The sequence below is a fragment of the Haemorhous mexicanus genome, chromosome 3 (genome assembly GCF_027477595.1).
Source record: "Haemorhous mexicanus isolate bHaeMex1 chromosome 3, bHaeMex1.pri, whole genome shotgun sequence".
Lineage (NCBI taxonomy): Eukaryota > Metazoa > Chordata > Aves > Passeriformes > Fringillidae > Haemorhous > Haemorhous mexicanus.
In genome coordinates this window covers 71,262,007-71,287,530 of record NC_082343.1, presented here as the reverse complement: position 1 = coordinate 71,287,530, position 25,524 = coordinate 71,262,007, and the positions used below count along the sequence as shown (strand labels likewise).

General features: G+C 40.0%; 2 protein-coding genes across 5 annotated transcripts; both read left to right on the top strand.

Annotated features, from left to right (window-relative positions):
* Positions 1-5,645: 5,645 nt before the first annotated feature.
* On the top strand, positions 5,646-12,134 carry GTF3C6 (general transcription factor IIIC subunit 6). 4 transcript variants are annotated; one of them, XM_059842289.1, is made up of 6 exons: positions 5,646-5,780; positions 6,729-6,809; positions 9,097-9,160; positions 9,702-9,746; positions 9,884-9,994; positions 11,494-12,134. In XM_059842289.1, the coding sequence occupies exons 1-6, from the start codon at positions 5,721-5,723 to the stop codon at positions 11,787-11,789; spliced, it is 657 nt and encodes a 218-aa protein (XP_059698272.1). In that variant the 5' UTR covers positions 5,646-5,720; the 3' UTR covers positions 11,790-12,134. The 4 variants fall into 4 exon arrangements, with proteins under 4 accessions (XP_059698272.1, XP_059698271.1, XP_059698269.1 ...); XM_059842288.1 differs by having other exon boundaries at positions 9,881-9,994; XM_059842286.1 differs by lacking the exon at positions 5,646-5,780 and adding an exon at positions 5,981-6,519 and having other exon boundaries at positions 9,881-9,994.
* Positions 12,135-14,029: 1,895 nt separating this feature from the next.
* On the top strand, positions 14,030-25,470 carry RPF2 (ribosome production factor 2 homolog). The gene is made up of 10 exons (XM_059842285.1): positions 14,030-14,151; positions 15,261-15,393; positions 16,182-16,219; positions 16,969-17,008; positions 18,817-18,898; positions 18,990-19,066; positions 19,388-19,487; positions 23,597-23,699; positions 24,620-24,764; positions 25,068-25,470. The coding sequence occupies exons 1-10, from the start codon at positions 14,129-14,131 to the stop codon at positions 25,245-25,247; spliced, it is 921 nt and encodes a 306-aa protein (XP_059698268.1). The 5' UTR covers positions 14,030-14,128; the 3' UTR covers positions 25,248-25,470.
* Positions 25,471-25,524: the final 54 nt, after the last annotated feature.

Here is a 25,524-nt window from a genome sequence, read left to right as displayed (position 1 = left end):
CCACACAAGATGAACTAACACTGAAAGAGCAACATTCTTACACCTTATTCTTACTGTAATAATATCATAGTAAGAAAAAACCAATACAAATAGCATTGACCCTCAGGCTTCAGCAATATGATTCTTATTTTTTATACTGTGCCAGAAACATTTTCTGCATGGGCATAACTACACAAGCACTAAACTACCAGGAATTCCAAACTGCTGCCAAGTTACTCTTCAATAAAAGCCTACTGAATCAAGACTCAGATGCTTCTGATACAGGTTGGTTAATAACTGATTTTTATTTCCTGCACTGTAAACCACTCTGGCAGTTCTTGAGGTGTGTAAAAATTGCTTTTAACAGCACTTTAATAGCAAGCAAAAGGTGTTCATGTCGATGGAAACCAAAACAAAATTCAATAAAAATATTTAACTTCAATAAAAAGTAAGCCATGGGAACACTGATCAAAATCAGTGAATAAATATGAAATAGAAATAACTTTATGGTTTTACATAATTGTACACAAAAAAATTCCAAAGGTCATTTATATCAGTTTGTTTAAAACATGCTTTAAACAAATACTCTCCTGTGATGAAAAGCTGAGAGATTTGGGACTGTTCATCCTGGAAAAGAGAAAGTCCCAGAGGTACCTTTGAGCAGCATTCCGGTACATAAAGGGGGCTGCAAGAGAGCTGAAGAGGGACTTTTTACAAGAGCATGAAGTGATAAGACCAGGGGGAATGGCTTTAAACTGAAAGAGGGCAAGTTTAGATCAGATATTAGGAAGAAATTCTTTATTGTGAGGGTGGTTAGGCACTGGAACAGGTTGTCCAGAGAAGTTGTGGATGCACAGTCCCTGGGAGTGTTCAAGGCCAGGCTGGATGGGGCTCTGAGCAAGTCAGTCTAGTTCAAAGTGTCCCTGCCCATGGCAGGGGAGTTGGAACCAGGTAAACTTTAAGGTCCCTTCCAAATCAAGCTATTCTCTGATTCTATGAAATATGGACAGGCCAGCTGGGATTATATAAGAGCTTGGCCCTGAATAATAATTATTCCTGGTGAATTTTGAAGTCAAGGGCTGTCAGCTGCTTTCAACCCAACAGGAGTAAGAATTTTTATCCTGGTATGTCAAATAACTGATGCCAGATTATCTGAGGTCCTGTAAAAGATCCCAGACTTTGACATTTCATAAATTAGCAAGTCAGCTCTATAGATAGACATACCCTTCTGATCCAGCTGGATAACAAGTAATTTAATTTACTCCCTATCTGTTACCACCTGCTTCAGAAGATTGTCACCTGCCAAGTTTACTGAGAGGGATCCCTGTTTCAGAACTCCGTGAAGGACACTGCAGCAATTCTCAGTTTTGCTACACCACTCTCCTCCTGACCTGTCACTCATAGACATGAAGATGCATCCCTTCCACTTGTGGATATAGCACCAAAATTCTTCAGGGTGCTCCCAAGGAAGGAGCATTTGAAGCTCTGAGCTGGCTGTGTGCAGGAGGCAGCATTCATTACTTTTAACAGCCAAGATCTTTTTCCCTAAGAAACAAGACAAAATGTGTCTCTTCGAGGACTTTTGCTGGAGCCCCATAGAGTAAGGGGCTGGAGGGAAGAGGGAGCCCAGGAAACATGTGTGGGAAATCAGGCAAAAATGCCAGGACACCTCTGTGAGTGAATAAGGAGCACCTCCAAACTCAAACACAAAAAGGAAGCATAGAGAAGGCGGCATCAAGGACAGGTAACCGTGAGGAATACAGACACATTGTTCAGGTATGCAGGGATGAGGTCCCGGAAGTTAAAGCCCAGCTGGATGTCAAAGACAGCTAGAAGTGCTTCTGTAGGGGACAAACAAAAGACTGGGAAAAATGTGAGCCCACTACTCTCCCTCCCCTTCCTACTATAAAATCTTACTCCATTATTTTAGACTAGACACAGTAAATAGAAGCAGCTCTGTACTCCTTACTGTACCTACCCTTCTTTTCTTTGTCTAATTCCTATGATGTCCTTACATTATGTTTAAGGAGTTCTGGAAAAGACAAAGGCACATGCGCAAAGGAAACAAACAGGTGGGGTTTTTGTGAGGAGTTTTTTGTTTAGGGTTTGGTTTTGTATTTTTTTTTAAACCTGTGAGCTGGTTTGGCTTGCAAATTCCTAACTGAAGAGGCTCAGCAATGTAGCTGCAGAGAAATGGAAATCATCTTCTGTAATACTCTCAGCAAATTACCTGTGTCCTGGGGATGATTTACCTTTTGCAACGCCAGCTACAGCCAGAAACACACACTAGTCTCTTACAAGCTTTCTCCTGCATCTCTTTGCACCTTACAATGCTATATTATGGCATTTAGATGTTTCACATGGTAGCATTTTACTGAGAGTCTCTTTAGACATCCACAGGCAATCACCTTTTGTCACATCATTGCTTTTAGCTACATTTCCAATTGAAAATAAGCCTAGGAACTACAATGCCCTTCTCCCAAGGCTGTCAATTCAGCAAATAGCTCAGATACAAAGATTAAATATAAGTGGTGTGTGTATATTTGCACACATATGACCTATTATAATTTTTTGAATGCTAAATCCTATGTTTTTTCACCACATAATACAAAAGGCTTTCAACCAGAGACACTCACAATCTAAACAGACAGAAAAGAACACAGAGCTTAAACAAAGACTCTTATCTTACTCTGTGCTTTTATAAAACATTTAACCTTTTATTTAGATAGACTAGTGCCAGGGCCTCACAAAGAAAGTAATGTGTTCAGGAGGGAATGGAGAAAGGGCACCTCCCTTCTGCAAAAGGATTGAGAATGAATTCAAACATGAAGATAAAAATCAAAATAAAATGGAAAAATGAGACAAAGTAGTAAGTCAGAATTTGTCCATTATGTGTTTCAGTGAACTTTCTCTGATTTCCTGTAATGTACCTTAACTGAAACAATGTTTATTTCCTAAATAGATAGTCCAAGTCTCTAATCTATGAACTTCACAAGTAAATTTTGCAAACTAGATGGCCCAAAATAAAATACATATTAATGTGCTTAAATTGGAGTTAAGCCCACGGAAACCAGTGCATCCACATTAAGTACTTAGATCTCAAACACAAGCATTTATTTTAAATTGACCATTAAGTTCTCACTGACTCAGAATTACGTAAGAGCCACCAAGGAACTGGCCTCTGGCAGCATGCAAACATAAATCTGTTCAAGCACTGACAGACCTGTTAGCTGAGGCCTCAGAAACCCAAAATCTGGGTCCTCAAGACGTACATTTCCATATTTATCTCATCAAGCAGTTCAACCTCACTGGCAGATTCCGAGGACAGTCTCTTTTAAGAGGTAAGTTGTCAAAATACTCCTGCCAGGATAGGAAAGACCGAGGTAAACCACCAATGCCCACAACAAATTTAGCCTGACAAGGCAGTAATCTCTTCTAAAATACCTTTGGCACTAATGCACCAAAAATTTCCCATCATCCAACTGCATGCCCTGAATCACCATAACTGGGAGACTGAGATGAACCCGGATTCTACACGACACTTAGGCTGATTTAAAAGCAAATAAATGTACTTGCTCCTTCACAGCAGCTCATGCCAGTCTATGATTTACACAGGCTGATCTGGCACACATTCACATTCCTGTGAGGGCTTTCTGTAGTTTTTAACCGTATCACTTCACCTCCCTCCAGCTATAAAAAGAGAATGATGGTATTAATGCAACATTACAGAAGCACTGTCAGTTATGACAATTAATTTAAAAAAAAAATCAGAATAGAGAGTTGATTCTGCTTGATTGAGGTAGAGCTTTTTTTTTTTTAACAACAAAAATTTTACCTAAAGTGAGGAAGACCTGATGCAAAAACTATATCTGATAATTAACACTTGTAGAAAACCAAACATCTGTTCCATAGTTTTATTCCCTGCAGTCAAAATTCAAGCCTTTGCAATTTGCCTGCTGAAAAGGTAACATGACCCAGCATCTTTTTCTGTATTTAGAACAAATCCAGATTTATGGGCTGTTTTTACCACAGCAGTATGCAATATTCCAAAACAGGCTCTAAGAAAAAGTAATTAAAAATGTGAAGCTTAACAGAAAATGAGACAAAGCCTAAAGCCAAAGAAAAACCCTGCTAAACTTATTTATTAAGATCTGTTATTTTTCTAGGAAAAGGAGAAATGCATTAGATCATACCTATCTGGACATAGGTAAACCCTTGATATGGTGCAATGCTGACATTTATGTCTATCTTATGGAAGTTAAGGAAAGGCTGGATGAAAACTTCAGCAATTTCCATGCAAACAGTTTTAAATTAATATATTAATTAATGACTTCAACATAATGAGTAGAAAGACACCTTTGATACAAAATAGGAAATATAGCATATGAGAAGAAAATGGGGAAATTACAAAACCAGTGTAAAACTTATAATTATGGACTGTAACATTGTAGCAAAATGTGGAATATGCAACATTTTCTCAAGGAAGGATGTTCTTTAGTGTTTGATTTTTGTATACTTTCAAGCCTAATCAACAAGATGGGAGATTTAGTCTGTGAAACAGACAGCAGCCCACAAGCTCTAAGTGATGTGCAGGTGTTAGAAAGACAAATTACTGGGTGGTAGAATTGTCTTGCTAAGCTTTAGGGCCTGGCAGGCTTCAGTGATCTCACACCCCGAGGATGTGAGAGGTTAACAAAGTTGGGGAGAGGGATGTACCACTGACCTTAGACACAAAGAATGCAGAATTTATGGGTCACAAGGACATCGGGCAGAACCCCCAAGATAAGGAAGAAACGAATAAACCTTACCCAGTAACTGTGCTGAACCAGCTGTGACTGGGTAAAAGGGAATTCTGCAGGGGGAGATCCCAGCCACCACTCACAGATCATTGACCCAAAACCCACCGGCCCAAGAGAAGAGAAACACCATGGGACTGATTAGCATGAGAAGAGAGAATCATTAACCAATAGAAGATAGAACACTAATTAATACAAGGATTATGTAAAGTGTAGCCAATGAACACTAATTCCTTTGTTTGCTGAAATGTATAAAAAGTAAAAAAATTGTGATAGTTGTAGGGCTTGATTTGTGGGATTCCTCTGGGCACCCAGGCTTGCAGAAGTCTGAAATAAAATAATCAATGTCTCTCTCACGTGTGCAACTATTGGCTTATATTGTAATTATTGTTGCACACTGGGAAACAAATCCAATTTTTGTGGACAACAACATCCTGCACTTATAAATTAAGATGTTATCTCAGAAACCCTGGTCAGAAGGATGTATTTGGCGGGGAGTATTTAAACCTGCCAAGATAAGTAGAAAGCATCATGCAAAGGACACGAGTAGCAAAAACTAACTGCATATTTTATTATTTAATAAAAGCTTTCTAAACTGATAGTCTGTACCAGAAGCAGAACATTGTTAATAAGACGTGTCTGGTAACGTTTGGTTTTGTTTTGTTTTTTTAATAAAAGCGTGAGGGAAGAATGATACTTCAGGAGCTCCCCTTTTCCAGTACCACATCTGGGATTCAAGAAAAGTTCGCAGGGCGTTCGGGAGTGCCATAAAGCAGCTCGTGTTCTCGTTTTACAGCGCTGAGGCGAGGCCAGGCTCGCTCGGGGCACGGGCGGCCCTGAGGGAGGCGCCGCGCTGGGGGCGGGGCGGGGCCGCTCCGCTCTAAGATGGCGGCGCGGGCCCCACGTGGTGCGCGCTGAAGCGGGCGCGAGGCGGGCGCTGGCGACATGGCGGCGGCGGGCAGCGAGGGCGGGAGGAGCGATGGAGCGGAGGAGGACGAGGTGGAGGTCGGTGGATGGCGACACCGGGGCGCTCCCTAGCCCTGGGGGAAGGGTCCGGCCCCCCGCGGGGCGTGGTCCGGCCCCGCTCCGCCCGGCCGGAGGGGCAGGCAGGGAGCGGGGCCGGGCGCGGAGTGAGTGCGTTTCCCTGGGGCCGGCGGGTTGCTCAGTCCCCGCAGCGGTGCCGTCCCCAGAGCTGTGGGGTTCTGGCTGTTCTTCCTCGGGCTTTCCCGAAAATGGCATGGTCAGAGAGCGCATTTGCAGTTTATGTCGCTTCCTATCGCCATAAAATCACAAAATCAGAGAAGGGTTTGTGTTGCAAGGGCCTTTAAAAAGCATCTGGTTACAAACCCCTGCCATGAGCGACTCTTTCCACTAGACCAGTTTGCTTAAAGCCTCATCCAGCCTGGCCTTGGACACTTCCAGGGATAGGGCATCCACAAATTCTCTGGGCAATCTGTTCCGGTGCCACACCTCTCCCTTCAGTAAAAAAAAAATTATTTTCATTAATGAAAATTTCAGTATCTAATCTAAACCCACTCTCGATTTAAATCTCTTACCCCTTGTGCTGTCACTACAGGCCCTTGTAGAAAGCCCCTCTCCAGCTCTCTTGTAGGCCCTCTTTAGGTACTGGAAGTGCTGCAGGATCTCCCCAGAGCCATACTGATGCATGTTTTTCAAGGGTGAAAAAAGTGCTCCCCCAATGCTCGCTAGGAAGGAAAGACCAGGAAATTGGCGTATGAAACAGGTATCTTATGGAATAGTGGGTCACTAAATTTCCCTGGGTATTACAGTTCTGTCTCTTGACAAAATGCAGCATAAACTCCACTTTGAGGTCTGTTTATCCTGAAAGGCTGTGTCTTTGTATGCTGTTCTTATTGGTAAAGATTGATTTCAGGGAGGCCTTTTTTTTTCCCGAGTTCTGTTATAGCTGTACATGATCAACTTTTCTTGTAGGAGCAACTGGTCATGGTTGAGCTGTCAGGAATTATTGATTCAGACTTCCTAGAAAAATGTGAAAACAAGTGCAAGATTTTGGTGAGTGATTACAGCACAATAGGAAAGGGGTAAGTTATTACAGATGTGAACAAGGGAGTGAGGCTGCTTCTAAATTTCTTGATGTTGATAACATTAGATCAAATCTTTGACAGAGAATTATGTGTGCCGTGCTTGGCTGCATATTATGGGCTCTCTTTCAGAAACAGCAAAAAGTCCTTGAATATATTATTGCATAAATATAAGGAAACTTTTCCAATATATGTAAGCTTGGACCAGTATCTGCTCTGATTTCAAGTTCTAAGTTAATTTTTCTTTAAATTATGTATTGCACATTAAAAAAAAAAATGTTAATCACACTTCTTTAAATAACTGGAATACAGCAGACAGGTAAAGCAAAATATTTAAGATTTGAACTGTATTTACAATGGGGTTTTTTGCAGATGTGTCCTGGCAAGTTCAAGTCTTGTAAGGGATAATTGGGCATTAAGCATTTCGTGAACAGTTTTGGATGTTGTTTCCTTCACTCTAAGGTTATTGTAGGAATCTGGTTTTCCTGTCTTGTTCCTTTTGAGTTTTTCAATCACTTTATCTGTATAGGACAAATTTTATTTGCCCTTCAAAACTTACATAGCCTGTGAGAGTTGTATAGATAGTATTTGTAAATCAGCAGTACTTGTACTTTCTCAAAGTAGACCTTTATTATAGGCTGAAAAGATGGAAGAGAACATCTTAGTGTGCTACTGATCACAATATATATGAGTGGTGAAGTCAATTCTGCATGTCTCAGAAGTAGAAATACAACCAAAATTCGTGCAATATTCATCTTTGGATCGATAAGCAGGTTTCCCTCCTTGACTTGATCTAATATCTGGAAATGTGTTACATGTATACTGATGTCTGAATGGCTACAGATGCTTCAGTACTGCTGGTGGGATTCTTTTAAATGATGTGCTTTGAGATTCCCTTGTAATGTTACTAGTAAAAGGTTAAAGTATCCATACTGTGTCCTACTTGTATCCACGTCTACTTGTTCACTCTGCAGAGTAAGCATTCTTTGAGACTTTTCCTAAGGGACAGCTGTTGTTAAAACCATAATTAAGAGTTCTGCTCTGTGTTACTCTGTTTAGCAACTTTTCTGTGACGCTGGTATCATCAGGGGAAGACAGTCTCCAACTCTGCGTCGTCCTCAAAGGAATGCAAATCAGCAAAAGAAATAAAATTTTGAATGAAAAACCCCTGTAATGCTATTGTTTAGTACTGATGTGTTATTGATTGTATTTATTTCTTGTAGAAGAAAAAAACCCCACAAAAATATGTTCTATATGTTAGCTTAGTGTTATTGATATTCTCAATTTATGCAGAACAAAGGGAATCCCAGAGCTTAAAATTTGTTGATCTTGTACTTTTGAAACACAGAAATATCTTGTACTTTTGAAACACAGATATATATGAGGAAAATTGAACAAATTCATATTAACCTGTGTGATACTCTGTATTTTATGCAATTTACCATGTAATGCCTTATCTTCAAAACCTTTAGCAAGAGCTTGTCTTCATGTCCTGAATAATTCTGATGTTCACAAGGTATTATTTAAAGTCATTTGGTTTAATTAGTGTGTTCTGTTCAGACATCGATTTTTATCAAAATACAGTATATAGATATATATTATATAAGAAAAATGGGATGCTAGCTTCTGTATTTGGAAAACCTGTGCTCTAGAGGAAGGGAATGAGCTGACAGAAGTGCTTCTTTACTCTTCCACTCCCTGTTTAAAAAAAAAATACAGTAGCAACAATTTCTAACTCCTTCACAATAGAGACACACAGTAATCACAGAAGCTTCTGTGACCCTGCAGTGGCACTTCTGGTGCTGATGTAACGCCTTGTGCTGGACTTCTTCACCCTGTGTGAAGAAGTTATTTTAAAGTTATTCCACTTTCTAGAACTGGTATTAATTGTAGCTTAGAAAATAACATCATCTTCATGCAAACACCTGCATTTTTGTTAATTTGAAATGGAGGTTACATTAATTTCCTAGAGGAAATAACAGCACTTTAACTTATATAGACTGTTGGCTGCCATTTGATCTCAATTTGTTGTAATATACTAGAGCATTTTCTATACAGTTCTATACTAGGTTTTATTATGATTACTAAAGAGTATTATCTGGGGTTTTTTTGTATTTGATATACTTAAAGGAACATGTATGATGAGGAATTGATATAATCTGGATTCTGCTATGTCTGTCTTTGCTGGTCTTACAGTGAGAAATGCACCTGGGCTAATACAGACCTGACATTATGCAATTTTATCCTTCTTTACATAGGGAATAGAGACAGAGAGGCCCATTTTACAAGTCGACAGATATGTATTTGCAGGAGAATATGAAGGTAGGAAAACTTATGTGAATCCAATCTTTCCCTTTTCACGTGACCCAAGGAATTCTTAAGATTAGGTGGTTTTATTGCAATTGGTCCTGTGAGACGCTGTAGTTGTATAACACCATGTAGAGCAGCAGCAGTCTGAGTTCACTGCTAAATTAACCATGCATCCATGATACTTCCAGGGAAAGTATGTCTGGAAGCTGATTCTGAGGTGCACCAGCTAGTATTACTGCAGACAAAAATGTGGGATATAAAATGCCTTAAAGTGCTGTTGTCTCTTGTGTAAGCAGGACTGATATATTGTGCAATCTGTAGTTCTTTCATTTGCCCTATGGTGACAACACTGGTCTGGAAGAAAATGGTCTGGGATCCTCCCTTGTAGTGACTCCAATGACTGTGATACTCCTGCCTGTTCTGAGTTCCTTACCAGTGCTGTGCCTCTGTGAGGGGTTGGAAGTCAGACCATTCCCACAGCTGGGCCAGTGGGTGCATTATCTGCAGCTGATGCAAATTAATCTCTAAAACTTTCTCACTTTGTTTTTCATAGATGCTTTGGGAACCTGTGTGGTTTTTGAAGAAAACACAGAGCAAGGTAATTGTTGTGATTTGATCTTCTGTTTGTTTCAGTAGCTGGGGAGGTTAAAAATACTTATCTTATTTCAGTTGCTAGTGGAATTCACTATAACGATTGGGGTTTGGGTATTGTTTTTTCTCCTCTCTTCTTAGTAGATGCAGAAGGCAACCAAAAAGTACAGTTGAAATACAAGTGCCACACAGTGAAGAAGTTGAACATGACACGGACCCTTCTGACAGAAAAGAAGGAAGGAGAAGAGAGTGTTGGTGAGTGATTCTGCTCTTAAACCTGCGGACACAAGTGGATTATGCTTAATCCACAAGGAGAGTCAGCCTTTATTAAGTGTTTGATTCAAGAGCATGCAGGAAGTTAAAGGAACTTTCTTCTTTAGGAACCCTATGTGTATAATTAAAAAATTAAATACATTTCTGAGCATTGCTGCCTCCAGAAATGGCTACTAGGCAATCACTACAAAGAAGTGTAAGAGCAGGGAAAACATATGCTGACGCTCCCTGGTGCATTTTTCTGTCATCTACAAGTTTCAAAATCAGAGGTGCTGTTTCGTAGTTCTTTTTTTTTTTTCCCCTACTTCCATAATTTTTTCTAAGGACGTTCTGAGTCCGTAATTGTTGAAAAGAACTGAATTGTACCTACTGAATTTGCAGTTAAATGGAAATTAATCTAAATTACTTGCAAAGACATACCTAGAAGACCATTTATATTGATTTTCATTCTGTAGGCAGAACTCAGGGTTCATACGTTTGCTTTATTTATTTTTTGTACAGAAGTCAGAACTTTTACATAGCCAAATACCAAGTATCCTACTATATATAGCAGTATTCATTAGAACTGTCCTCTTGCTTTTAGCTGCTTTTTTTTCACTCAAGTCAGTGTTACTGCTTCATATTTTAAGAATATTTAGCTATTTTATCTTAAATATGAGCAGTCAGCTGGACACTGGCCATAGAAGGTATAAAATGGAATGTCAGCTAGAATCTAACCAAACATCAGCATTCTTATCAACACCACGTACCACTTCTCTCTATAGAATTATGTAATATTAAACTGAAATCATTATTGTGATAGTATAGGTAATAAATTGAGTCTAGAGAGTATTTTGCTTAATACAAAGGCCTTTTTTATTCTGGAGCAGCAATACTGCTGATAACTACTGAAACCCACTTTGTTTCTGTACTGACAGGAATTTAACTTGTGCATACAAAGTAACTACAACATCTTGTGAATTGACAACATGTACTGAGTAAAAATCAAAATGGGTGTGGAATCCCATTTCTATTTGGGGTTGGTTTCAACCTGTTGTTCCAGCTTATTCTCACACTTGAGTTAAAGAGACTGCAAGAACTTGTGTCCTATCTCTGTTGTCATCACCTATTGCCTGAAGATCTAATATTTAGGTGAACAAATATTCTATTCTCTTCATTGCATTAATGAAATATTTTCTCTGCATTTTGATTTATGTTTAAGTTCTTTTAAGAGTGGCATCAGACACCTAAATACAACAGGAACTGCCGTACTGGATCAGAGGAAAGATCTTTTTAGTCCTGCATTGTATTTTCTGACTATGAAAAGTAGTAAATGGGTATGTGAAAAGTAATAGGAGAGGAATATGCACATCTTTCTATTCTAAGTGCTTCTTTTACTTTGATCTTGGTCTGGCTCAGCCTTAATGACAGTGAACTTTAACAAGTTAAAAACTGCTGTTAACTCTTTTTGTCACTAATAGAATTTTCCTTCTTTTCATCAGGTGGAGTAGAGTGGTTGCAGATCAAGGACAGAGATTTTTCCTACAGCAGGCTTAATATGATTTGCAGTTTTCTGCCTGAAAAGGATGATTCTGAGGAGTCAGCTCAGGCCCAAGATAAATTGACTGAAGAGTCAGAGGGAGAGGTGAGTGGCAAAGGCAATTCTAACATGAACTGTGACCTGGAAAAGGAGCACACCTTGGAAATAGATGCCCCTGTTCCTTTGCCTGACAGCTCTGCTTCTGGGGCAGAGGAATCTCCTTCTGAAAATGCTGCCTTAGAGGATGTACCTCCATGATACTAACTCTGATCTTTTCAGGATTTCTTCACAGAATTAATGGGCCAACTTTTATAGGCCATGACATGGTTTCCACCTTCTCTGAAAAATGGATAGTGGAAAAACAGACGTTATGTTCTTGTGCATTGCATTTGTGTTTGAATTATAATGGGAAGGGCTTAATTGTTTTTTAAAATTACTGACTGGAAATGTATGTATCCCTACCTCAAAACTGGACAAGTGGAAATGGTTACATAATTAAAAGAAACTCCTAGCTTAGAAAAATGTTGATGTATTGTACAGTCTGAAACATTTTGTAAAAAGAAAGAAACACCATTGTTTAAAATAAAGACCTGAATTTTTCAACTATGGCTTCACCTTGTGTGTTGTATTCAGCCACATACTCTATCTGCTCTTGTACTGCAGTTATTGAAAGAAAACAAATTAAATAAGTGTGGCTTTTATTGAATGCTCCTCAAATTTCTTAGTTTAGATTCTCTCTAGTGTCCTTTGTCTCCTTAATGGAGTTTATAAATCTTTCATGTGGGTATGGACTTTAGGGGGTCTCTCATCTAGCTTCCTATGTAAAATAGGGTCAACACTGAAATTCAGGGCAAGTTGGTCAGGGCTTTGTCCACTCAGGTCTTGAAAACCCCTGCAAATTTGTCAGCAAATGAAATCCAGGTCTTAAAGAGGCATTTGTCACTCTGCTTCTCCCATTTTCTGTATGATATAATGTGTGTTATGCAAAAGGAAGTGTGGTCACCCTGTTTTACTTTTTCCTCACAGTAACTTCTTGTCTCTAATCTTCCTCTCTGGCATTTTCCTGAAGGGTTTTATGCTTAAGATCCTGTATCCATGCATCAGTGGTTCCCAGACTAGTCCATGTGACTGTATGGTGTTGCCTAGCTAGTCTGTGGGTTGATGCTGCTACATCATTTATTCTGCCATACACCATTTTGTATCACAGTTGAGTGTGTGGTGCACGCGGGATAATGTTTTCAAAAGCACAACAATTTTAAAACAGAAAACATTTTCTCTCTGGCCCTTCTTCTTTCCTACCTTTCTCTGCCTCCCTCAAAACAATGTAACTGCAACAGTACTGTGAGGATGAGAACATCTAATTATTTCCAGCATAATTATGTAATACCTTAATTAGTTATGATCAGAGGAGAAGCTCACCCGCAGTGTTGTTCACAGCACAGCATGAGTAAAGAGAAGTCACTAAAATGGCAACAGTTTCAAACCGTCAATCCCATTATTCCCTTTTTTTTTTTTTTTTCTGTGTAGAAGCAACTTGAATCCTAGGGGAAAGGGAGGCAGAGAGAGGAAGGAAAGGGAACATGTTCTGTGTGCCTCCAGCCTGAGTGTGGATCTTTCACATGGTAGCGTTGCATTTGAGGTTTCAGGGAGACCGCACAGCCATCCCTCAGGATTTAACTGCAACCATGGAAGTTTAAAAACATCATCATTCATGCTTGATTTGTGTGGTGCTGATAGATAGAGGACAATTATAACTGGAATAACGATCCTGGGAATACGCAGGCTCTTGAGTGCCGGAGGGAGGGTTTGTGGGGCACTCGGTGGCAGCTGAGCCTCCTGCAGAGAGGGCTCTTGCTATGGCTGCTTCAGCCACTGAGAACAGAGAGCTGCTTCAGGAGGTTGTCCTCTGACAGAATGCAAACACAGCAACTCTCCCATGTTTTGTTAACTAGTTGCTTAGTCGGGCACTACGTATGTCAGTTTTTTTCCCTATGTACAAGGAGTGTTCCAGCAGCATTGGTTTCTGGCCTTCTCAGCCTTTTCTTTCAGTGCTACACTGAAGCTGTTTCTTTGTTCTAGTTCATCTGGTAATCAGTATTATTTTTTTGAAAATATTTTATGTATATCACACACAATGAGTACGTTCATAATAACGTTGGGGTCTTTTAATATTTTAAGTGTTATTTCTAATGGTCGAGCTGTTGTTCCTATTACTGTTAACCCTAACTTTGACAACCATACAACCTCCGGGTGAAGAACCTTTTCCTGATATCCAGCCTAACCCTCTCCTGACACAACTTCAGGCCATTCCCTCAGGTCCTGGTACTGGTCACCAAAGAGATCAGTGTCTGCCCCCCCTCTTCCCCTCAGGAGGAAGTGGCAGACTGCAATGAGGTCTCTCCTCAGTCTCCTCTGCTCCAGGCTGCACAGCCCAGGCACCCTGCGCGCTCCCCGCACGGATTCCCCTCCAGACCCTCCGCCCCGTGGGGGACAATGGCGCAGACGCGCGCCCCGCGCATGCGCTGTGCCCGCCCCGCCCTGCCGGCGGATGTGACGCGCGGCGGCTCCCGCGCATCGTCCGGCTCGTGAGGGCAGCCATGGATGCGCTGGATCGGGTGATGTGAGTGTGCCGGGGGACCCCGCTCCGGGAAACGCCAGCGGGCGGCGGCCCGGGCGGGTTACACTGGGGGAGCCAGCAGACAGAAAAGCCTTATGGAAAACGTGCGGGGAAGAGGAAGCCGAGCGCTGCCATCTTTTTAGTGGCAGCCAAACAGCCCTTTCTCAGTTGGTAGCTTAAAAAAACCGCGGTGACCAGCTGGTGTTGAATCTCTGTGTTTGCCTACACCTGAGAGAATTCATTTCTGAAGTTTCAGTGATGCATGGGGAACAGTTGCCATAAACTAAAACACCAGAAGTCCCACCTCAACGTGAGGAGGAACTTCTTTAGAGTGACAGGGCGCTGGAACAGGCTGCCCAGGGAGATCCTGGAGTGTCCCTCTCTGGGGACATTCCAAACCCACCTGGACACATTCCTGTGGCACCTGCTCCAGGTTACCCTGCCTTGGCAAGGGGGTTGGACTCAATGATCTCCAGAGCTCTGTTCCACCCCTGACGATGCTGGGATACCTCTGTGTGTGTGGGGGGGTATTGTTTATTTTAAAGAGAAAATTAAATTAATGCTTTATTGAGAAGATAATCCAGAACTGTAATTCTTAAGCCACGTAGCCACTGATGTGTCTAAGGTCTGTGCTCCTGTGCAGGCTGTGGTATTTCTCCTGGATGGTGCCCAGCGTTCCTCGCTGGTTCCTGACAGCAGCTGTTATTTTGGGGGCTGTTGGTGGTCTTTGAGGAACTTTGTTTTCTTCTGATAAGCAAGTTTCTGGCTTGTTGAGGGAGCTGGTGGCAGGGGAATCCTTTAGCCTGGCAGTAAGCTGAGAATTCTAGTATAGCTTGAGCACTAAATTAGCAGAAACTGAAAAGCACAAGACTGTAAAATCACCCTTGCTAATTTGGGGGGACAGAGAGGAAGAGGGGTGGCAGTAAAAACACATTCACCTGAGACAGAGCTTTTGTCATTGATTGTAATTCTGCAGGTTGGGATTAGTTTGAGTCATTGAAACAAGTTACTTGAACAGTTTGTTCCAATTCTTGTTTGGCTTCACTGTTTTCTATAGTGTCAAGTCTTGTTGCATATATTAAGCTTTTAACTTTTGATTTATTTTGTTACAGAAAGCCTAAAACTAAGAGAGCAAAAAGATTTCTTGAGAAGAGAGAACCCAAGCTAAATGAAAATACAAAAAATGCTATGCTCATAAAAGGAGGAAATGCAAATTTAACAGTGACTGAAGTGCTTAAAGACATTGTAAGTTGTTGGACTTAGCATTCAGCCTTCCTCTCTCTTTCTTACAATGTTCTGTCTCTGCTACACTATCAGTATTTTCATACTCTCCCTGTACCCCAAATCAGTACTCCAAAGGTGTAATTACTTGCTTCTCAATGAAGATTGCTTTCTTTCAGTTTCTTCTTTGCCAGAAGTTTTGAACTTGCTCTTTTATTTTTTCACAGTTGTCTAGTATATAAGTGAAAAGTTGCCAAGTCTGTTTGAAAACAAGAGGATTAAGAGGATTAGGTACAGAATTGGGACTGTATCACACAGCTAAGTCATATCCCAGAATCCTGTAAGCTGACTGTGTGTATTAATAGGGAGCTTTCAGCCTCTCCTAAAACTATGTTACCAAACTTGTCTCCTAACTCCATAGCTCAAAATATTATAGCTGTTCTTACACTCAGTTTTCTCTTTGCTTTGTTGTTTTCTTATCCTTTTATGCTTTATAATCAAGTTGTTCTCTCCCTGTCTTTCCTTATGCCCCTTAGAAGCAGAGGGATTGCATCACATGGCTTTGGTTTCAGCTGTTTCTCAGTTAATTTTTTATTTCTTAGTTTCTACAAATAATTTCTTGTGCAATTAATTTGAAAGCAAGATTGTCACCAGCTCGAAGGTTATCACTGTGAGCAGGCTTTTGAGGTACCTTCTTCTAGGCTGCTCTGCATAGTTACTGTTTCACATGTTCCTGTGAACTGTTGGGTTGTAAAAACAACAGAGCTGTACATGTTTTAGAGGTGACAAGTGTTAAACTTTGTGTTTTGCAGTATGCTGTGAAGAAGCCTTTTGCTGTACTGTATAAAAGGTAAGTGATCTCACTTTGGCATCTTTGAGTCTACTAGCTTTTGGTAGTTTCAGGACATGAATGGAGATGCAGGCTAGCCTGGGGCCTTGAACAATGACCAGGGTGCAGAAGATGACTGATCATAATTTTCAATAGACTGGAAACAAGCTACATGTGATCAGCGTTGGTGCTGAGCCCTGTTCTGTGGCAGCTGGTACAGAGCAGGATTCAGCTCTAAGTCTTGTTCAAAATGGGAACCCCGTGTCTGTATGAATGTACTGCAGAAACAGCTGTAAATTGTTGTCTAAATTTAATGAATGAACAGGCAAAGGCATTTACTCAGAGTGTCACTGGTGGTAGTGGTGGGGTGTTCTGCCCTAAGTCTTGTTCAAAATGGGAACCCCGTGTCTGTATGAATGTACTGCAGAAACAGCTGTAAATTGTTGTCTAAATTTAATGAATGAACAGGCAAAGGCATTTACTCAGAGTGTCACTGGTGGTAGTGGTGGGGTGTTCTGCAGGTCAGGCCTCAGGAGACAGGAGATGTGGAGGAAAGTACTTAGAATGGCAGTGATGGCACTAAGGCATTCCTGGCAGTAGTCTTATGACTTATGATTTGAACTCAAACTGGGCCTTTACTGCTGGAGTTTCTGGTAGAATGCAAAACTTTTTATTATCAGAGAATTAGTAAGAAGTGGCTGTCTGGGCCTGTTCTAGTTCTTTTTTTTGGGTTTTTTTTTTTTAAACTCATTTTTTTCTCCTCCTCTCAGGAAAAATATTACCAGGCCCTTTGAGGACCAAACATCATTGGTAAGTATAAACAATGTTTTCTCTTACAACAATGTTGAGCAGGCTATCCTTGTGTGCCAAAAGATGAACTGTCAGGAAAGAAGAATAGCCTGTCTGAATAGAGTTTTTCCAGTACCCCTGGAACTAAGGGGTAAAAAGAGAGTCTATCACTTTTGGAAGAAGCAGGCCACTCAGGAGGACCACAAAGATGTTGCGAGGGTATGCAGGGAGAAAATTAGAAGGGCCCAAGCCCAAGTAGAACTTAATCTGGTTACTGCCATCAAAGACAATAAAAAATGTTTTTGCAATTAGATCACCAATAAAGTGAGGGCTAAAGAGAATCTCCATCCTTTACTGGATGCAGAGGGAAACACGGAAAAAGGATGAGGAAAATGCTGAGGTACTTAATGCCTTCCTTGCATCAGTCTATAATAGCAACACCAGTTGCTCTCTGGGTACCCTGAGCTGGAAGACAGGGACAGGGTGCAGAATGAAGTCCCCATAATGCAGGAAGAGATGGTTGGTGTCCTGCTACACCACTCAGACACACACATCTATGGGGCTACATGGGATCAATCAGGGTTACTTAGGCAAGTGCTGGAAAAGCTCACCAAGCCCCTTTCAGTCCTTTAGCAGCAATCCTGGCTGACTGGCTAGAGGCATTTTTTTTAAAAGGGCAGTTTTGCAATTTGTGTGTTGTTGCAGTATGTGCAGGGCACATTCGAAGAGTTTGAGTTTTTTACATCTCTTTAATAAAATATACAGCTTTTAGAGAGTGCACAGATATCAACACACAGTGATTAACAGAGCTGTATGAGCACATGTTTCAAGGGGAGTCCCCTCTGGTCTGTTCTTGGCCTGTCTAGAGTCAGCATTTCTCAGGGATCTGGTGGCAAAACTCGATGCTGAGCTGTGTGATTTGTACATGCAATTAGTCCAGCCTCTCCAAGTGTCTCTCTGACCTCCCAGAGGGACAGAGCTGCAATGTCCTCTCTGAGCTGCTGCTGTTACAGGGGTGGGAGATGAAGTGTCATTCTGTGCTTCACAAGTGCCAAGTGCAGGTGTATACTTGTGGGAAGCACTGTCTAAGTTGTGTGTGTGTGCATCACTCTTGATACACAAGATGAGGAGCTGCCTTGGGAGGCAGAAGTGCATAAAAAGACTTTGGAACTGGATATCTTTAGAAAGAACTGCTGTAATGTTGGCTCTGGACATTGTACCATAGTAAGTTCTCTGTTCCTCCTGGAGAGAAGATCTCTGGGATAGTCACCTCTGGCTTGGTTTTAGGTAGCATCTTAGTCTTAAATAATAAATTGACATGAAGTTGCTCTGTAGTAGGACTCTTGTGCCAAGTGCAGATGTTGTTAGCCTTGCTGTTGAGGGAATAAACTGGCTGTTCAGAAGCTGTCAGGCAAGGCCAATATGCTGCATAAAGCTTAGTTGGGAAACTACAGTGAGACATTAAAATGGTAGCCAGCTTGACAATACTTACTTGTCAGTCAAGGAGAAGTGGTTGAAAGTATCTTGAGTGAAATCAAATAACCAGGAATTACAAGAAAGGGTAATAGATAAAATGGCAAGAAAAAATTGCCTGACTTGTATTTTAAGATGCAATGGCAAATAAAAAAAGAAATTTCTTGAATCCAGCTGTCAGTTTAACATAAGTGCTGAAAAACACTCATGACGTGCTCACAACTCTTCTGGTAAGTGCACTTGTTCTCCTCATTAAGTAGCTCCTAAACTCATATGTTTGTGCCATCTGCCTTTGCAGAATATTTTAAACCCTGTGAACTGCAACTCAAAAGTTTGATTATATGCTTCAATTGCAGGAGTTTTTTTCCAAGAAATCAGATTGTTCTCTGTTTCTCTTTGGCTCTCATAACAAGAAGCGACCTAACAACCTGATAATAGGTAATAAATGTCACTTGGGTTTTTATTGGGATGATAGGTGTAGTTTTCAGTGAATATTAAAATAGCTGGATTTTCTTTTTCACTCTCATAGGTCGCATGTTTGACTACCATGTGCTAGACATGATTGAGCTGGGCGTTGAGAAGTTTGTAGCCCTAAAAGATATCAAGGTAAAGAATTGCTAATTCAGTATATCAGCGACACCTACTGGTGGAATTTTTGTGGTTGCAATTTTTTCTGTGCCTTGAAAATGAATCAAGTTGTTTAAAAGAAGTGTTTCATGCAGTGTATGTGGATTGGTAATTTGCGTACTCCAGAATGTTAATTTTATGCTCTGCTTTTTAATTTAGCTTTGTTGGTCTATTCTGTCCCTGTTGATCACAGGTCACAGCAGTTTTTCTTTCAGTGTTGAATGACTGGCCAGCTATTAAATCAATTGTACGTTCCCGAACTGTCTGAATTTTTGTTGTTTTAAAATTCTTATTCCACAGAACAGTAAGTGTCCTGAAGGGACAAAACCTATGTTGATATTTGCTGGTGACATGTTTGATGTGAATGAAGAATACAGAAGACTGAAGAGCCTTCTTATTGGTCAGTATTTTGATTATATGGGCAGTAGAATGAATCTGTAATAATATGATCTGATGGGAAAAGCTAGTTTGTCAATAAATGCTTGCTTATGTTCAGCACAGAAGGAAAACAACAATGAGCACTTGTAGGTTTCATGTCACATAAAATTAAAGTTAACTAATAGTGATGACTTTTAAAGGGAGGACAAAAGAATGTCCTAAAAGACTCTGAAGATGAAACTTCATATTCACTAGAGTTCATTACTTTGGTTGTGGGAAAACTGTGGTTTTCCAAAATGTCTTGTCCTTATAATTGTACTGGGTTGTCACTTTTCTAACCAAGTAATGTTCTGAAGTATCTAAATTGAAATCAGTGGATTAAGTTCAGAAAGTGGGATATTTTTGCTTACAGAAAAGTCAAATCAGTCTAATTCAGCTTCAGTTTTTGTGTTGAAAGCATTTTTTGTTGGAAATTCCCCCAATTCTAACAAGCATGTCGTTGCTTAGGATACTTGGAGAGAACATGTGCAGCAAAAATCAGCTGTAGATAAGTTGTGCTCTAACTTTAAGGCAGGCTTGGAGCTTAGGAAACAAACTGGCATGAAGTTTTTTATTATCTTAAAGTTGTAGCCTCTGGAAGATAAAGCACATTGTAGCTTTATAGAAGCTATATGTAGACAAAGAAGTTACAGGATATTGTGTCTCTTGGCACTTAAAAAAATCTTCTTGCTTGGCAAAACTAGATCTAGTAAGTAGGGTGGAGTGATTTTTCTTTTTAATAGTTTTCCTAAAAGTAGATTAGGGTTTTTTGTTGTTTAGTTTTTTTTTTTTTAAGTTCTGGTAAAATACTGAACCTGGCCCAGTAAGAGCAGTCTTGTTATTTTAGTTCCATTCTTGAGTTTCTAGGCAAACGGTCAAAAGATTGCTCTTTAGAAACAGACCCTACAAATGAGATTTTTTTTTTCCTTAGTATTATTCCTTAAAGCAAAATATTTCATCTGGAATGAGACTGAAAGGGAGCTGGAGAGGAGTAAATTTTCTTCCTCTCAATACAGCTGATTGGTTCTTGGGGATGGATGAAAGGGTGGTAACTGAGCTTATACATCTTTGAAGATGACAGAATACAAAGATAATTGAGTTTTACTTCTGCATGTTTGTATCACTGTAAATGAGTATTTACTCAGGAAGCAGGTGCATTTTCTGAAGTGTATCTTGTTCAGGCATCTGCGCAGTGTTGGGCATCCAGATGTGCTCAAGCAGCCCCTGATCAAACAACTGAAATGGCAGACATGCATAGTAAGATAGTTGCCAAATAACTGAGCACTCCTTCCTGTTTCTCTTGATGTTTACCTGTCCTTTCTCCTCTCCTATTTATTAGCAATTAATGACTTGGCAGTCAAATGCATTCCACACCCAATCTTTCTTCTTGAACTTATGTCAAGTACTCCAGGTCTTAAGTATTCTAATGAATTCTGTGAAATACCCAGATGCAAAACAATAGTCCAAGAAAAAGGTTAAGGAGAGTAAAGGCTTGAAGGTATCACTCACAAATTAAAATCGTTTGGTTATTAATCTGACCTGCTTCAAAACTGCCCTTAACCAATAAGGAGGAAGTGATTTGTTCAATTTCTGCAAAAGATGGTACCCTTAAGCTGCTACTCTTGCTAAGATACAAGATTGTCTTTATAACAACAGCTGCAAATATTTTGTTGCTGTACCAGTATTGTTGGGATCCCAGAGGGAATATCTGCTAGCTGACAGCTTCTTGTTGCCAAAGAAGTGTGATGCTAGTGATGCTGAGGAACAACCAAGCTTTCATTTTCTTTTGTGATATCAAAAGGGCTTATGCATGTTTGGACAATCATCTTACAGCAGTTTCTTGGTAAAATTAAAGGCAAGGGTGAATTATTGTCTTCATGGTAACCAAATGCTGCAGTCTGGTTAAACTGTGAAGTGAAAGAAGCTGTTTAGGAGAAGTAAATGACAGATGCATTTTCTTTAGAGACCTGGAAGAGAAAGACATACCACTTTTTCTCTTTTGGTTTTCATTGCTCTCCGAGAAGTCTTGGAATGCATTTAATGAAATTCGAATATTTATTTATGCCTGCATCTATAAGATGTTTCAACTGTTACAACATTGCCTGCTTGTTGTTAATTCTGTTGTTGCACATCTGTTTTATCCTAAAAATGGCCAGACCACTATAGAGTGTGCTTATACATTTTCTAAATACTGGTTTGCATATCTCTGCAATTTTAGATTGGCTGTCATCTTGGTCTTCAAACATCCTTCCTCACACAGACTCTTTTTGAGCGTTTGAAAAAGTTTGAGGGCTTTTTCTCGCCAGGAAAGGGATGGCTGGGAAATGTTTGAACTGCATTCATGCTAACCAAAGCTACATAGAATACAGTATTACCAGCTTTTGGATACTAATTGATACAGGAGTTACATTCCAAAATCAATTGGTAATTTAATGTGGAAATAAAAAGGTCCTAAAAAGCTCTCTGTATGAAAAAGTAAATTAGACTTTCTGGAAACATGTTTGAGGACAAGGGGGAGAGAGAACTGGGAATGGAAAGAAAGGAGAAAGCAAGTCTCTAGTCCAACTAAAGCAAGAGTTGTAAATTAAGAGTATGTTTAAAAAACTTCAGCTCTCTAGGTGTACTGAAGTGTAAGGTTTCTGCAGCTGTTTGGTGTTGCCAGGAAACAAATTCCTGACCACCTGCGTTTATGGGAAGAGATCATCCTGTGGGTAAAAGATGTATGATGCCACAGGAAAATATGAAAGGGAAATGTTGCCAATAAAACCACTATGAATGTAAGCTTGTGTACCTGCAGAGAACTAATTGAAGGGAAAAAAAATATGCCATGAGCGAACAAAATGTTTTATTTGCAACTTTTCCTCTAACTACAAGTTTGACTCGAAATAAGAGAGTATTTAATTGACCAAGAAAGTTTCCTGGGCTGACTCCATCTGTTATTTGCCAGCCAAACTGTGTTTTGGATGTCATTCCAATGCTTATACTCTTTCAAAAAGGTAGTGAAGGAAAAGACAAGTAGCCAAGGGACCTGAAAACAGGACAGAGCAGAAAAGAGTGATGTGTTTTGCATCTGGTAGCAGTTCTTGTATGTTTCAGCTTTGCCCTGTCATGTTTATTAGCACACCTTGTTCCCTTGGTCAAGGTCACATTCTTTCTCCACGCTCTGCATATGTTGTACAGATTGCTCTGCTCATTGCAGGCTCTCTGACTGCACAGTATATTTTCATAGCCTGATATAATAACCTTGCTAGAGGCAGCCCATTTTGTATTTAACCTGTATTTCAGTGTTCTCTTTGCAAACTGGGCAAGTATTTGAAGTGTCTTATTTTCATAGATGCATTGCTTGTTAATAGAGAAAACATTAGACATAATGACAAATACTGCTTTACATAGAGGACAGAAGTACCTTGTTGTGAGAGACATATGAAAGAAATTATATATCTAAACTTTTCCCCAAAGTTAGAGAGAGAAAAATGTAGGTAAGAATAGTCAAGGTGCAGTTTTGATCTGCTGTGTACTGGTTTTGATCCCTCCTTCTACTGTTCCAAATCTGGCTATGATTAAGATTTAAGTATTAGTTTTGAAGGATGTCTTTAAACAGATACCTGAGGAAATGGCTTCTTTGTACTGATCTATGTTTATCTGAGCATTGACTGGCCTATACACCAAATAAGATAATTTTTTCCCTCCTGAATTTAGAGATGAATATTTAAAAGGACAATGCAATTATTCCCATTAGCTCAATAATCCTAAGTTACTTCTCTGAATGTGTATTTGCTCTTTTCCATGCACGTATGTATAGGAAGTATATATATAGGTAGCATGTATATTCCTCCAAAATTATCTCTGGGAAGTCACTGTGTTTGTGTCAGGATATCCACACATATTTGGATTCACCAGTGCACACCAAAACGTGCAATGTTAAATTTCTGTTCCGTGTATTGGCCAGGCTGCAGTTTGAAGTAGGGGCTATTTAGTGAGATTCCTGTTTCAAAATGGGCCCACATCACATCACCAGTTTGTTACAGGTATCTGTTGGTTTTATTTTCAGCCAAGAAACCTGCCATTTTTTCCTTTTAAATACTCTCTCAGATTTCTTCAGAGGTCCCACCGTGCCCAGTATTCGTCTGGCTGGTTTAGAGTACGTTCTGCATTTCACAGCTGTAGATGGAAAAATTTACATGAGAAGCTACAAGTGAGTATCTGTTTTATCTGTTTGTCTGAGTTTTGGTACTGTTGTCAACTTTAATCTGTAGTTGTGAAATTGAGTTAGCTTGAGCTGCTTTTAGAACATGCAATGTGTAGAGGTGCTCCAGTGTAATTTGTACAGCATAAGAAAAGCACTTGAGCCCTAGGTTCTTTCCTTGTTGAGCTCCTCCTGGCTCAGGATTGCTCTTTCATATGGCTCAGTTAGTAAGGTGGTGTGAATTAACTTAGTGAATTCTGGGTACTGTCTTAGACTTGATGGCCTTAGTCTGTTCTCAGGCTGATTTCTACGACTCTCCTCACTTAGGTGTTTGCCAGGGAGCAACAGGGAATAGGTTGCAGACAGAGATGCACAAGGAAAACCAGGAAAAGGCAGGACAAGGAAATCTTTCTTGTTGCATTGGTAACCCTCACAGTCACTCCCTATGAACATGCATAGCTTGTGTTCTGTGTGATTTTGATTTCTCTTAATATAAAATCATTTTAATCAGCCTCACTCTTAAAAACAAAGAACCAAAACACTTTCTCAGATAAGTGCTCAGGTTATTTTGCTGTAAGTTATAGTAAATATTTTTATGTCTAATAATACCCAGGATGCTGTTTTGATTTTGAGAAGTGATATGGCTTTCAGGGAGCTGGGGCTAAGTTTTAAAAGTGATACTGATTATACTAGTCTTGTTAAAAAAAAATTATAAATTACATTAGCCAGGTCATATTTTGGATGTGTTCAAATTGTAATGGGACTGATTTATTACAAATTGTTACTGATGGATGCCTTCCCAATGATAGAGTTAGTGGTAGCAGTTGATTTAATAATATTTTGAACTACAGGATTGAACCTGTTACAGAAGATGGATTAATCTCTAGCACAGGGGACAATGTTGATTTTCATTGGTTTTCTCCTCCTAGAGTGCTTCTGAAGAAATCTGGCTGTAAAATACCCAGAATTGAACTGGAAGAGATGGGACCTTCATTAGATCTGGTTATGAGGAGGACACATTTAGCCTCAGATGACCTTTATAAGCTGTCTTTGAAACAGCCAAAAGGCCTGAAGGTATGTACCTTGGGAAGGGCATTGCTTTCAGATCTCCCTGTGAAGAAGAGCAAGGGCTGAAGTATTACTTGTTGTGTGTTTGACCAGAGCTTACTTTCATCAAGGCCAACTGACATTCCTGGGGCCACAGCACTTCTCTGGTGCTCAGCTGGCAGCCAGACTCTCCTCTGGAAGCACACAGAGCACTCAGCACAAATCTTAGTCTCTCCAACCAATGTATGAGGCCTTGCTTTTGGGCACTTGATTCTCACCAGAGCTCCTGGGACTGTACTCAGAAATATTGACATTGTTCTTCCCTTGCAGCCTAAGAAGAAAAAGAATATCTCCCACGATGCGTTTGGTACAACTTACGGTCGAATCCACATGCAGAAGCAAGATCTTAGTAAACTGCAGACACGGAAAATGAAAGGCTTAAAAAAGAGGCCAGCAGAGAAGTCAGCTCAAGATGGTGGAGCTGCTCCCAAAAAGTCAAAGTCAGCTTGACAGTCGGGGACAGTTTTCAAAACTCTTTGTGCTTTCAAATTTAGAATATGTGTTGTAATATAAATTGTCAGACATTAAAGATTGAGCTGCTGTTAGCTTTAGTTTTGTAACAAAAAATCTTTTAAACTATTTGTCATGTTAAAGGGAACATTGGGGTATTGGGCTTTAACATGGAGCTTGGTTATTTAAAATAAAAAATATATAACTTTCTTAGTTTTCCAAAGCTGAGTGTTTGTTTCTTGCTATTAACAATATATGGGAGTCAAACAGGTGAGTC